We start from the raw sequence: 13,382 nt of genomic DNA, 5'->3' as shown, positions 1-13,382 counted from the left end.
AGCTGTTGCAATTAATGTTAAGAAGAAAATAAAAGAGATTAAGAAGAATTTAAAATTAATTTTGTTTACAGGTAATATAATACTATACACAAAAGATTTTAAAGATCACACTAGAAAGAGGAAAGAATTCATTATAATGATAAATTGCGGAAAAGTCGATTAGCTTTTGTAAGAATATTGCATTCCATAACTTGCTTGCTTTACTTTCATCAACTTCTAATAGGTATTATTAGCAGATTCTGATTTTGTTTAGACTCAATTATATTTATCATATTTATTTATATATAAGGATGATTTTCTTTTTTTAATATAGTGCCTTTAAATTTAATAACCATGACAATAATGTTTCCCTGGATAAACTTAGTGCCTAGCTAAATGGAACAAAACAGACAAAGAAAGATACAAAAACAAAAATGAAATAATGTCAGGAATTGACAAGGAGCACTTGCAGGAGATGGAAGGAGAGAATGAATAGAGCCTATTTTTACATGTATGAAAACAAAACCCAGGAAGTATATTCATAAAGTGTCTGATATATTTATGGAAAATTGTTTTCTAGAAAATAATGTGAAAATGAAATTCTGAAAACAAGTGCTCTGTCCATTTCTGGAGAGTTTAGTATATCCATCATTTTGAGGAAGGATCTGCTTTCAGATTGTCAGTCACTTTTACTCATTGACAATGACTTTATTCAGATTTATAAGCCCCAACATAGTATTATTTTTATATTTAATAAAAGTGATTGATAATTTTATACACAAATACCCTATTTTGTCATTTCTACACAGATCTCTCCCATCCATACCTCACATGAACCTAATGCAGTCTCATAATCATGCAATATATATATATATAAGCATATATGCATTCATATATACATATCCTATTAAAACAATTTAGTGTTAACTATATTCATTTAGGGCTGGACACTGGGACTGGAGTAACCATCATAGAATTCAATTCTGGAGAAGTCTGATTCTCCCTCTCTCATCAGCTTTTAACTACCTGCAGCTCTTGTTCTCAGGTAAAACCTTATGAGATTTCCCATCCAGATGGCATGTCCGTTGCCATCTGGATGGGAAATCTCATAAGATGGTGTTGTCACTGTGCTAATCATGGTTTTGTAAATACAAGTCAATATTCAATGAAATCCCCATCAAAATTCCAACTCAATTCATTACACAGTTAGAAGGAGTAATTTTCAAATACATTTGGAATAAAGAAAAACCCAGGATAGCGAAAACTATTCTCAACAATAAAAGAACTTCTGGAGGAATCACAATCCCTGACCTCAATCTGTATTACAGAGCAGTAGTGATAAAAACTGTATGGTATTGGTACAGAGACAGGCAAGTATATCAGTGGAATAGAATTAAAGGCTCAGAAATGAACTCACCCACCTATGGTCATCTTTGACAAAAGAGCTAAAACCATCCAGTGGAAAAAAGACAGCATTTTCTACAAATGGTGTTGATTCATCTGGAGGTCAGCATGTAGAAGAATGCAAATCAATCCATTCTTATCTCCTTGTACAAAGCTCAAGATCACGTGGATCAAGGACCTCCACATAAAATCAGATACAAGGAAACTAATGGAAGAGAAAGTGGGAAAGAGTCTTGAATACTTGGGCACAGGGGAAAAGTTCCTGAACAGAACACCAATGGTTTATACTCTGAGATCAAAAATAGACAAATGAGACCTAGCTGGTCTGCTCCAGTGAAGACACCATATTTTGAGCCATCCTAGATAAACCACTGCACTCAGTGCCATGTGTAAGAACCTTCTTCCACAATTCTATGCCCCAGAGCTGTAACTGGGAGCCTGGGATACTCAGGACAAATGACCCTAACCCACCCAAACCTCGCCCCTCAGGAATACCACTGACCTTCAAAACCTCGCTTGGTCCTTTTGGCTGGGACAGACACCTAGGCTGTCTGGTCCCATGAAAACATCATATCCTGAGCTATTATAGAGGAACCACTGCACTCAGAGTAGCAGAGGAACCACTGCACTCAGAGCAGCAGGATTTCAGGATCCCAGAGGCAGCCTGAGTCCCAGGAGCTCTTCCACCTAGGAGCTTAGGATCACAGGATCACAGAGATATCTGGGCTCTGAGAAGTTCTGACACAAGCAAGATAACTGGAAAGACAGGCCCCAGTCAGAGAAAATGAGTGCAGGTAGCACTAGAGATAACCAGTGGCAAAAGGCAAGTGCAAGAACATAAGCAACAGAAGCTAATGTTACCTGGCATCATCAGAACCCAGTTCTCACACCATAGCTAGTCCTGGACACCCCATCACACCAGAAAACCCGGATTCAGAATTAAAATCACTTCTCTGGACAATGATAGAGGATGTTAAGGACATAAGTAACTCCCTTAAAGAAGTACAGGAGACCAAAGGTAAACAGGTAGAAACCCTTAAAGAAGAAATACAAAAATCTCTTAAAGAACTGCAAGAAAACACAACCAAACAGGTGAAGGAATTAAACAAAACCATTCAAGACCTAAAAATGGAAGTAGAAACAATAAAGAAAACTCAAAAGGAGACTACCCTGGAAGATAGAAAACCTAGAAAGGAGATCAGGAGTCACAGACACAAGCATCATCAACAGTATACAAGAGATAGAAGAGAGAACTCAGGTGAAAAGATACCATGGAAAATATTAACACAACTGGCAAAGAAAATGCAAAATGCAAGAAGCTCCTAACCCAAAACATCTAGGAAATCCAGGACACAATGAGAAGACCAAACCTAAGGGTAAAAGGTATAGATGAGAGCGAAGATTTCAAACTTAAAGGGTCAGTAAATATCTTCAACAAAATTATAGAGGAAAACTTTCCTAACCTAAAGAAAGAGATGCCCATGAACATACAAGAAGCCTACAGAACTCCAAATAGACTAGGCCAGATAGAAATTTCTCCAGTCACATAATAATCAAAACATCAAATGCACTAAGCAAAGAAAAAAGTACTAAAAGCAGTAAGGGAAAAAGTCAAGCAACATATAAAGTCAGACCTATAAGAATTACACCAGATTTCTCAGCAGAGACTATAAAAGCCAGAAGATCCTAGACTGATATCATACAGACCCTAAGAGAACACAAATGCCAAACTTTTATACCCTGCAAGACTCTCAATCACTATAGATGGAGAAACAAAGATATTCCATGACAAAACCAAATTTACACAATATCTTCCCACAAATCCAGCATTACAAAGGATAATAGATGGAAAACTTCCAACACAAGAAGGGAACCTACAACCTAAAAGTAATCTTCCAATAAACCCAAAAGAAGATAGCTACACAAACATAATTCCACCTCTAATAACAAAAATAACAGGAAGCAACAATCACTTTTCCTTATTATCTCTTAGCATCAATGGACTCAATTCCCCAATAAAAAGACATAGACTAACAGATTAGATTTGTAAACAGGACCCAGAATTTTGCTGCATACAGGCAACACACCTAAGTGACAAAGACAGACACTACCTCAGAGTAAAAGGATGGAAAACAATTTTCCAAGCAAATGGTCCCGAAAAACAAGCTCGAGTAGACATTCTAATATCTAATAAAATTGATTTTCAACCAAAAGTTAAAAAAAAAGATAAGGAAGGACACTTCATACTTGTGAAAGGAAAAATCTACCAAGAAGAACTCTCAAATCTGAAAATCTATGCTCCAAATGCAAGGGCATCCACATTCTTAAAAGAAACTTTACTAAAGCTCAAAACACACATATAATAATAATTGTGGGGAATTTCAACACCCCACTCTCAGCAATAGACATATTATGAAAACAGAAACTAAACTGAGACACACTGAAATTAACAGAAGTTATGAACCAAATGGATTTAACAAGATATATATAGAACATTTCATTCTAAAACAAAAGAATATACCTTTTTCTCAGCACGTCTTGGTACCTTCTCCAAAATAGACCATATAACTGGTCACAAAACAGGCCTCAACAGATACAAAAATATTGAAATAATCTCTTGCATCCTATCAGATCACCACAGGCTAAGGCTGGTCTTCAATAATAACAAAAACAATGAAAAGCACACATGCACGTGGAAACTGAACAATGCTCTATTCACTGATGACTTGGTCAAGGAAGAAATAAAGACAGAAATTAAAGATATTTTAGAATTTAATGAAATTGAAGGCTCGCCATACCAAACTTGTGAGACTTCATGAAAGCAACGCTAAAAGGAAAACTCATAGCTCTAAGTGCCTACAAAAAGAAACTGGAGAGAACATATACTAGCAACTTGACAGCACACCTGAAAGCTTTAGAACAAAAAGAAGCAATACAGCCAAGAGGAGTAGATGGCAGGAAATAAACTCAGGGCTGAAATCAACCAAGTAGAAACAAAAAGAACTATACAAAGTATCAACAAAACCAGGAGCTGGTTCTTTGAGAAAATCAACAAGATAGATAACCCCTTAGCCAGACTAACCAGAGGGCACAGAGACAGTCTCCAAATTAATAAAATCAGAACTGAAAAGGGAGACATAATTTCTTCACCTGTTTGGTTGGGTTTTTTTGTTGTAATTCTTTAAGAGATTTTTGTGTTTCCTCTTTAAGGGCTTCTACCTGTTTACCTGTGTTCTCCTGTATTTCTTTAAGGGAGTTGTTTATGTCATTCATTTTCAACAAATGGTGCTGGTTCAACTGAAGGACAACATGTAGAAGAATGCAAATTGATCCATTCTTATCTCCTTGTATAAAGCTCAAGTCCAAGTGGATAAAGGACCTCCACATAAAACCAGATACATGGAAACTAATAGAAGAGAATGTGGGAAAGAACATTTAAAACTTGGGCACAGGGAAAAGTTCCTGAACAGAACACCAATGGCTTATGCTCTAAGATCAAGAATTGACAAATGGGACCTCATAAAATTAAAAAGTTTCTGTAAGGAAAAGGACACTGTCAATAGAAGACAGTGGCAACCCATACATTGGTAAAAGATATTTACCAACTCGATATTCGATAGAGAGCTAATAGCCAAAATATACAAAGAACTCTAGAAGGTAGATACCAGAGAATGAAATAACCTTATTAAAAAGTGGAGTACAGAGCTAAATAGACTCTTCTCTACTGAGGCATCTCAAATGGCTGAGAAGCATTTAAAATAGGTTCAACATCCTTAGTCATTGGAAATGCAAATCGAATGACTCTCACATTCCTCATGACACCAATCACAATCCTAAGATCAAAAGCGTTGGTGAGAGTAGATGTTGGAGAGGATGTGGAGGAAGAGGAACACTCCTCCATTGTTGGTAGGACTGCAAGCTTGTAAAAACACTTTGGAAATTAGTCTAGCAGTTTTGGAGAAAATTGGAAATATTTCTATCTGAAGACTCAGCTAAACCACTACTGGCCATATAACCAAAAAATGTTGTAATTTATAATAAGCACACATGTTCCACTATGTTCATAGCAGCCTTGTCTATAGTAATCATAAGCTACAAAGAGCCCAGATGTCCCTCAACAAAAGAATGGATATAGAAAATATGGTACATTTACACAATGGAAGTACAATAAATGTTTGTTTTATGCCCCAAAACGCTATTCTGTGAATGCATGCCTGTTTCCTGTAATTCTTTTCTATGAAAATTAGTATCAATGATATTTTGAATTCCTTTAGAACAATAAAGTGCTGTATGCTGAATTTCACAGTGTTTGAGTTATATGTTATATACTCTGTATTAACTTCTGTGTTTACTCATTTTAATGTTTACAGAAAAAAAGTAAAGGAAAATTATAAAAAGCAAAGTAAGTTGGTGAGAATTTATGACACTTTAGTCTTACAAATCATTTTGATAGTTTAGTATTTTAGATTTTTCTGTTTTTGAAGCATTTAGGCCTGATAGAGCACACCTGATTCTGTAGTCACAATGGTGCCCCCATTCTTTTCATGTAGACCACTTAATGTTCTCAGGAGTTTCTTAAATTGGGAACTAACCAAGGCAGTTTTGATACTTGAAGAAACTACTTAGGCCACTGTGGTCTCTGTCTGTTGTACAGCCAGAGGTTCCTAAAAAATATACAGAATCTCACATCCACTCACACCTGCTGGATCAAAGTAAGCATTTTCATACAACCTTTCAGGGATCTACATACTCAAAACCTTTATTAGGAGCTGAAAGTTTAGACATGACATGGAATTATTTGAAAAATAAGTTGGCAATTGGGAATTAGCATTGATAATTGCTTATTTTCTCATTAGCATATCTTTAGAATAACAAGAGTCCTCAGGGAAAGTTTATTTCCTGACACACAGCATCTGAAGTAATTAAATTCAGGATAGAGCTTCAGAACTGCTCAGTTGACTGTGTACTTGAAATTGAATCTGCAGAGGCACAAAGTCCTGGAAGAAGATGACTGGAAATGAAGAACAGGTTCCAAGGTACTGTAGCCATTAAAGACTAGGTTTGTCTTTTCAATACTAACTGTAGAATGCTGGATCCCTGTTTCTCCCAGTTCCAGGATTAGTACCATTGGCAAGCAGCAACTAAAACTTAATATTTAGAATTTCAGGAAAAGTAACATGCTATGGTTGTCTCACACACTCAACTGTTTATTTAGGATTATTTAGGATTATTAGGACTGGAACAATCATTGCCAGAAGTCAGGAAGAAATAGCTGAATATCCTCAATCATTCTTCTAATTATTTCCTTATTTTTAAAAGAACCAAAAAAAAAAACCCAGTAATGAAGCAGAAAAAAATTACTGATGAGACTGAAAAAAAAGTCCAACTAGTCATCCGGTTAGTAGTGTAATTTATTCACAAGGAATTGAAAGGTTTAGAAATTGCAATATCCTATGGACAATGTAGAAAGGCTGAATCCATTGAAAGATTTTTGGAGAATCACATCCTATCAGCAACAGTTTTGCACAAGATGTAAAAGGATATACATACTTACCAGATAGTAGAGAAACAGTATTTAGTGACAGTCTTTCATGTAGAATAAACAGCATTCTAAAATCTCGACAATGAATTGCTATAGTTTAGGCACTATAAGTAGCCCAATGTGTCCATCACAGAGGGAAAGCATTGTATGAATGAAGAATTTAGAGGGAACAAATGAGCGGACAGTTGAGTTTACAAATAAACTGGAAAGGAATTATTTCTCTAGATCTTTGAAAGTGAATTGTCAAAAAAATTAGGGTGCATCATAGTCCATGTTCTCAAATCAATAACTTTTTCCTTTTTAAAAATCCTTGTGTGATTATTAAAGCATAGTTTTATGCATTCAAACATCAAAAACTGACCTACAACATGTTACTTGCATGCTAATTAACATTACCTTTCAATATTTTTCACACTTCTGTCCCCTTCTTTGTTTCATCTTGCTGACGACCTTTCCTTAGCTAGAATGTTCACAGTGAATATCATGGCCTGAAACTTAACATGACAGCTCTATGTTGGTGCTTCCTAACTTCATGGGACACAGGAGAACTAGAAGCTTGAGAAAGGCCCTGGGAGAAGTTATAGCCCTGATAAATTATGAATGCTAAGAGGCCTAGTGGTTGCATCATTAAGCATCATTGTGACCTCTTGGCTATTTTGCAGTTCAACAGCTCCTGAGGTAAGAAGTCGTATCAGAGATCTTTCATAAATCATTGCATAATAATGTATTAGGATAATATACAATTATAGAATAATATAGTATTATTTGCAACATTCTAAGGTAATGTTTGACATACACAGACCAGCAACTATAAATCTTGCAGGTATACATCTGTACAATATAATACAGATTTAAAACTATACAGCAGGAAAAAGAAAATATAGTTAATTGAAAATACATGTGACTCAAGTTTGAAAATTAAAGTAATAAAAGCACAACAAATATTTTGGTGTGTGTATTCCTGTATTTTGTTCACTAGTTATTAGAACAGTATTCAGGACATCATTAGCTACATGAATCTGTAAACAGTATAATAAATTAATAAACACACAAAATACATTCATGCAGTGCTTCAAAATAGTCAGTGTCTATTTTGAAATAGCATAATCTTTAATATGCTTTGATAAAATTTTTAAAATGTATAAAAAGCAATGTATCTTTGATCTGACTATAGCGTCCAATATAGTGTTTATTTTATGGAGAGAAAATATTTCAATGATGTTCGTGACAAAATTTTAGCAATGAGAATGTCTTCTCAGATATTAATACTGGTTTCAGAGATCAATAAGTTTGTTGAGTAGTTGCTTCCTCCAGTAGTACATATAGTATCTTCTAGCACTATAAAACTAACCAATTGTGTTGAAATTTAAAGACCAATCCAGATATCTTGATATCTTCATGCTCTGTGTTTCAAGTACAGGGTGCTTTCAGCAACAAGGTCATACCATTGAGCTCTGGAGTGTAGCTAATAGTAATGAGAAGAGCCTGAGGCTTTTGCATGGTTTATGAGATCTTACTGGCTAGCAATACCAAAAGAGGGACCCACTCACCCAAGATGGTGTATGGTTACAAGGGAACAATGTCATACAGACAAAAAGAGACAGCTTCACATATGACCTCACAGTGATTGTGACAATATATATAATTGCTGTCCATCTTAACCTCCCTGAAAATTTTACTTCATGACTATGCTTTTGAATTATATCCTCTTGTCTACCTTAGTGATTTGTAGCATTATAAATGCTAATTAGAACTACCTTCTCTGCGAAGTATACAATTGAATATTTGGCTCTTTCTTACTAACGCTTTAACAATGGATGAATAAAGCTGCCGGAACATTTTCACTACTTTTATGCATAAAAGTATTCCCATTTATCCTGAAGGAAAAAAAAACCTGAGAAACACATCATTGAACTGAAGGAAAAATTTGTTTTCACACTTATATATGCTGTCAAGCCAGTTTGACAAATTTTCAGAGTTTTGCACTTTATTCTCAAGATTCAAAGGGAGGGACCTTAAATGAAATGCCCGACAGTAGGGAGAGGGAACTTACAGACCCACCTCCAACAGGCAGACAGGGCATCAAGTGAGGGAGGGGTTTGCCATCCCACAGTCAAAACTCTGACCCACAATTGTTCCTGTCTGAAAGAACTACAGGGATGGAAATGGAGAGGAGCCTGAGGAAAAGAAGTTTCAGTGACAGGTCCAAAGTGGGGTCCAGCTCCCGGGGAGATCCCAAGGCCTGACACTATTGCTGAGGCTATGGAGCCTCAAAAGAGACCTATCATGACTGTCTTCCTAAAGACCCAACAAGCAGCTGAAAGAGTCAGATGCAGATATGTGTACCCAACCAATGAACAGAAGCTGCTGGATCCTGTGGTTGAATTAGGGAAAAGCTGGAAGAAGCTGATGAGGAGGGTGACCCTGTGGGAGTATAAGCAGTCTCAATTAACTTGATTCTTTCTTACTAATGTTTACTAATGAATGCATACATCTGCCAAAAAAATTTTCACTATATTTTAGGCATAAAAATATTCTCATTTATCCTGGAAAAAGCTTAGCAACATATCATTGAAGTGAATGGAAGATTTGTGTTCACACTTGTAATATCATGTCAAGGCAGTTTGACAAATTTTCAAGATTTTATGCTTTACTAATGCATGCTCTGTGATGTGTCTAGATACTCCTTGTCTACATGTGACATTGCTACAACTTTACAAAAGCCAGTTTTATATACTTGTATGAAGATGTCTCATTTTGATTTCATTAATGTTGAATCACAATGAGCCTCTGCTCATTTACATAGGTACACTTCACATGCTGACCTTGTATCTATAAGGTTTATTTTTTCATAAATAACCTCATTTTATTTTAAACATTGTTGTCCTTATGGCATCACTATTGCAAAATTTTAGGACATTACATATTAAGTCCAATGGCGGATTTATTTAATTGTCGTGGGTTCATCTCCCCATTTTTATCCATTTAAGCTTTAAAACCCTTTACTTAACTCTTTCTTTCATACAGATGCTTTAATCATACTCAACTCTCCTTCTCCCAACTCCTCCCTGATCCTGGTCTTTCCCTTCATCTGTTCTCTGTCCTGTTGTTACCATTTGTTTCTTCCATATATTCATGGATATATGATTTCCTCCTGTCACACAGTTAACTTGTCTGGCACTCCACTCTGAGAGAAACTGATATGCCTTCTCTCAGAAGTTATAGAATGCCAATAGCTCCTCAGCTGGGGTGAACCCTGAGTGGAACTGCCCTTTCTCTGCTGGCACATGGTCTGGCTTTGGCTTCCAATGTTCCTGTGCATGCACGTCACAATCTTAGGAACATCTGCTCTGCTCTGCCCAGATATATGTTTGTGTTTTATTTGTGTTTGAATTTCTAAGTAATTTTGAAGTTGAAGTCTTCCACAGATGCCAGTAATTTACTCAATGTTGTCTTCAAGTAGTTCTATCATACTCTGTCTATGTAAATCTGTGAACTTTCTTGAAATTCATTTTGTTATCTCTCCAAGATTTAAATGTTTGTATTTCAAAGTTTTCACCTTTTTGCATTTTAATGACTAAACTCTAATTCAGTTACGAATTTTCCTTTTGTGCACAATCAATAATTGATTCACAATTCAATAGAATAGAAGATAATAGATATACATTCCCCTAATTAATGTATTTCTGTGTTGCAACCCTTCCTATTTCACAAAATATAAATGGAAAAGGAAGAACTGATTTGAGCTTATGTAATTTTAATATGTAGAAATAGCCATTCTTCTCATTTCAGATAAAGTTTATATAACCTAACAACACAAAATCATATTGCAGATTTTTCTGAGTGATAAGATGCCAGTAATACTTACTTATACTTTATAGTATATTAAATTCTGTAAACATGGTGTTACTAGAATCAAGTACTGGACACATGATGCTGCTAGGTTTAAGCTCCAGTCACATGGGACAACCAGGATTAAGTACTGTACAAATGTTTACAGTATTTAATGCAATGTCTCCTCAAGATGTAAATCAATTTTCACATTTGGGTATATAAAGACTTTACATTAGGAATTAGAAAAAAAGGGAATGTCAAAAAACAAGAGTTCTGAAGATCTCCTAGGGACAATAAATTTTGGATAATTATTCACTGTTTATAGGGGAAACTTACTTACTCATCACAGTCTTGTAATTTTGCTCACTACTTCACATTCTAAATCTTAATTTTGAGATCTTGCTATGCAGTGATGAAAAATCTGAAAGCTTGAATTCAGTGTGAGTATTTTATGTGAAGTACAATTTTAACTTCTAAGTATATCTTTAAAAATAATAATAAATAAATTTCATTTGTCTAAGATGATCCAGTTAAGGTAATTATATACATGCAAAAGGCATACTAAACCAGAAATAATTCATATAGGTATGTTGTGTAGATGGAAAATAATAATAATGTGGATTGCCTTGGTGCTTTTTGTATTTTGGTGCTAATCCTGCCCCCGGAGAAGTGGATCACGTACTCAGGTGATTTCATATGAACCTACTGCCCAATTTAATTGGTCAAATAAAGGCTAGAGCCTTTGATTGGGCAGTGGAAGGGAAAAGCAGGGCTGGAAGTTTTAGAGAAAAGAGAGAAAAAAGAGAAAATGAGATGGAAGACAGAGGGAGAAGAAGTGAAGGAAGAAGAGGTGGAAGATGGAGCAGACACACATGGTCTGGAAGAGCAGCAAGTAGCTATGGTTCTGATAGCTGGGTAATAGAGTAGGGTAGTGGTAATAGAGTGGGCAGTGGGTATCTGCCCAATCTAGGTATGCATTTTGTAAATATATTAACTGAGTTGTGTGTTCTTTGCCTGGGCACATTAGGGTTGGAGATTTACCAATACAAATCTGGCTGGTATAAATATAAAAGTCTCTAGTGTTTTTCTTTCACAGGAGTAAAGGGAGAGGAGTGAGACCAGAGAGGTCATTGGTGTTCCCCAGAGCAGCCATGGGAGTGGATAGCCTGAGGAACAGAAGTAGCTCCAGGCATTTTCAGGAATAACTGGTGTGGTCCGTATAGCAGGCCAGCTCCAGGAACCAGGGCCAGACAGCTGCTTGGACCTAGCCGTGGAGGCTGAGCAAGACCTCCATTGCTGGCACCTAGTCAGAGAGTGTGGGGTTTGTTTGTTTTACACACTTCAAAATAAAGTCATTCTAACAGGCTTATGATTGTTTTACTCCTTCAGGATAAGAATGGAAGACATGGCAGCAGGAAACCATTGCACAGTGACTGAGTTTTTCTTGGCTGGCCTCTCAGAGGAGCCAGAACTCCAGCTGCCACTCTTCCTCATCTTCCTGGGAATCTATCTTATCACTGCTGCAGGGAACCTGGGCATGATCACACTGATTGGGCTCAGTTCCCATCTGCACACACCCATGTACTATTTCCTCAGCAGTCTGTCCTTCATTGACTTCTGTCAGTCCACAGTTGTTACCCCTAAAATGCTGGTGAATTTTGTGACAGAGAAGAACTTCATCTCCTACCCAGAATGCTTAGCTCAGCTCTACTTTACCATCATTTTTGGAACTGCAGAGTGCTACACATTAGCTGCAATGGCGTATGACCGCTATGTAGCTATCTGTAACCCCTTGCTTTACAATGTAACCATGTCCTCTCAGATTTACGGTTCTCTGATTTCGGGGGTATATATTTTTGCTGTGTTCTGTGCATCAGTAAACACAGGATTCATGTTTAGGATTCAGTTCTTCAGGATAGATGTGATTAACCACTATTACTGCGATGATGTTCCCCTTTTTCAGCTTGCATGTTCTAGCACCTATATCAATGAAATGTTGATTCTGTTTTTTGGTATATTGAATATCTTTGTCCCGATGCTGACCGTCATTACTTCCTATGTCTTCATTGTTGCCAGCATCCTCCGCATTCGCTCCAGGGAGGGCAGGTCCAAAGCCTTCAGTACTTGCAGTTCCCACATCTTGGCTGTTGTTGTTTACTTTGGATCTTTAGCATTCATGTACTTACAGCCATCATCAGTGAGTTCGATGGACCAAGGGAAAGTGTCTTCTTTGTTTTATACTACTGTTGTCCCCATGTTGAACCCTTTGATCTACAGCCTGAGAAATAAGGACGTCAGTGTTGCACTGAAGAAAATACTTGAAAGTAAAAATTTTATGTAAGCAGAAGTCATGTAAAGATTACTTACTAAACCAAAGTATTTAAAAACACATAGATCAGATTGATAATATTTGTCTTATCCTATCATTATTATTAGTCATTTGGTAGGAACCTTTGATATGTTTTACTATTAGAAATTTCAACTTTAATTTTGAGCACCTAATATCTCATATGCTTCTCAGAATCAGCAATGAAAACAAATAGTAAGAAAGACATGGATATTCATACCTATAGCTGATTGTCCATTATGTTATATAAATATGTTTTCTGCATATTCCATTAAA

The 13,382-nt window shown here is 36.3% G+C and overlaps 1 protein-coding gene across 1 annotated transcript; it reads left to right on the top strand.

Annotated features, from left to right (window-relative positions):
* Positions 1-12,155: 12,155 nt before the first annotated feature.
* On the top strand, positions 12,156-13,122 carry LOC114611146 (olfactory receptor 1537-like). The gene has a single exon (XM_028755793.1). The coding sequence runs from the start codon at positions 12,156-12,158 to the stop codon at positions 13,098-13,100; it is 945 nt and encodes a 314-aa protein (XP_028611626.1). The 3' UTR covers positions 13,101-13,122.
* Positions 13,123-13,382: the final 260 nt, after the last annotated feature.

Source organism: Grammomys surdaster, unplaced genomic scaffold (assembly GCF_004785775.1).
Source record: "Grammomys surdaster isolate TR1022 unplaced genomic scaffold, NIH_TR_1.0 126086, whole genome shotgun sequence".
Classification (NCBI taxonomy): Eukaryota; Metazoa; Chordata; class Mammalia; order Rodentia; family Muridae; genus Grammomys; species Grammomys surdaster.
This window is presented reverse-complemented; position numbering and strand designations above follow the sequence as displayed.

Excerpts from the sequence above, each read along its gene's own strand:
- LOC114611146 (XM_028755793.1), top strand. The coding sequence starts at position 12,156 with ATGGAAGACATGGCAGCAGGAAACCATTGCACAGTGACTGAGTTTTTC.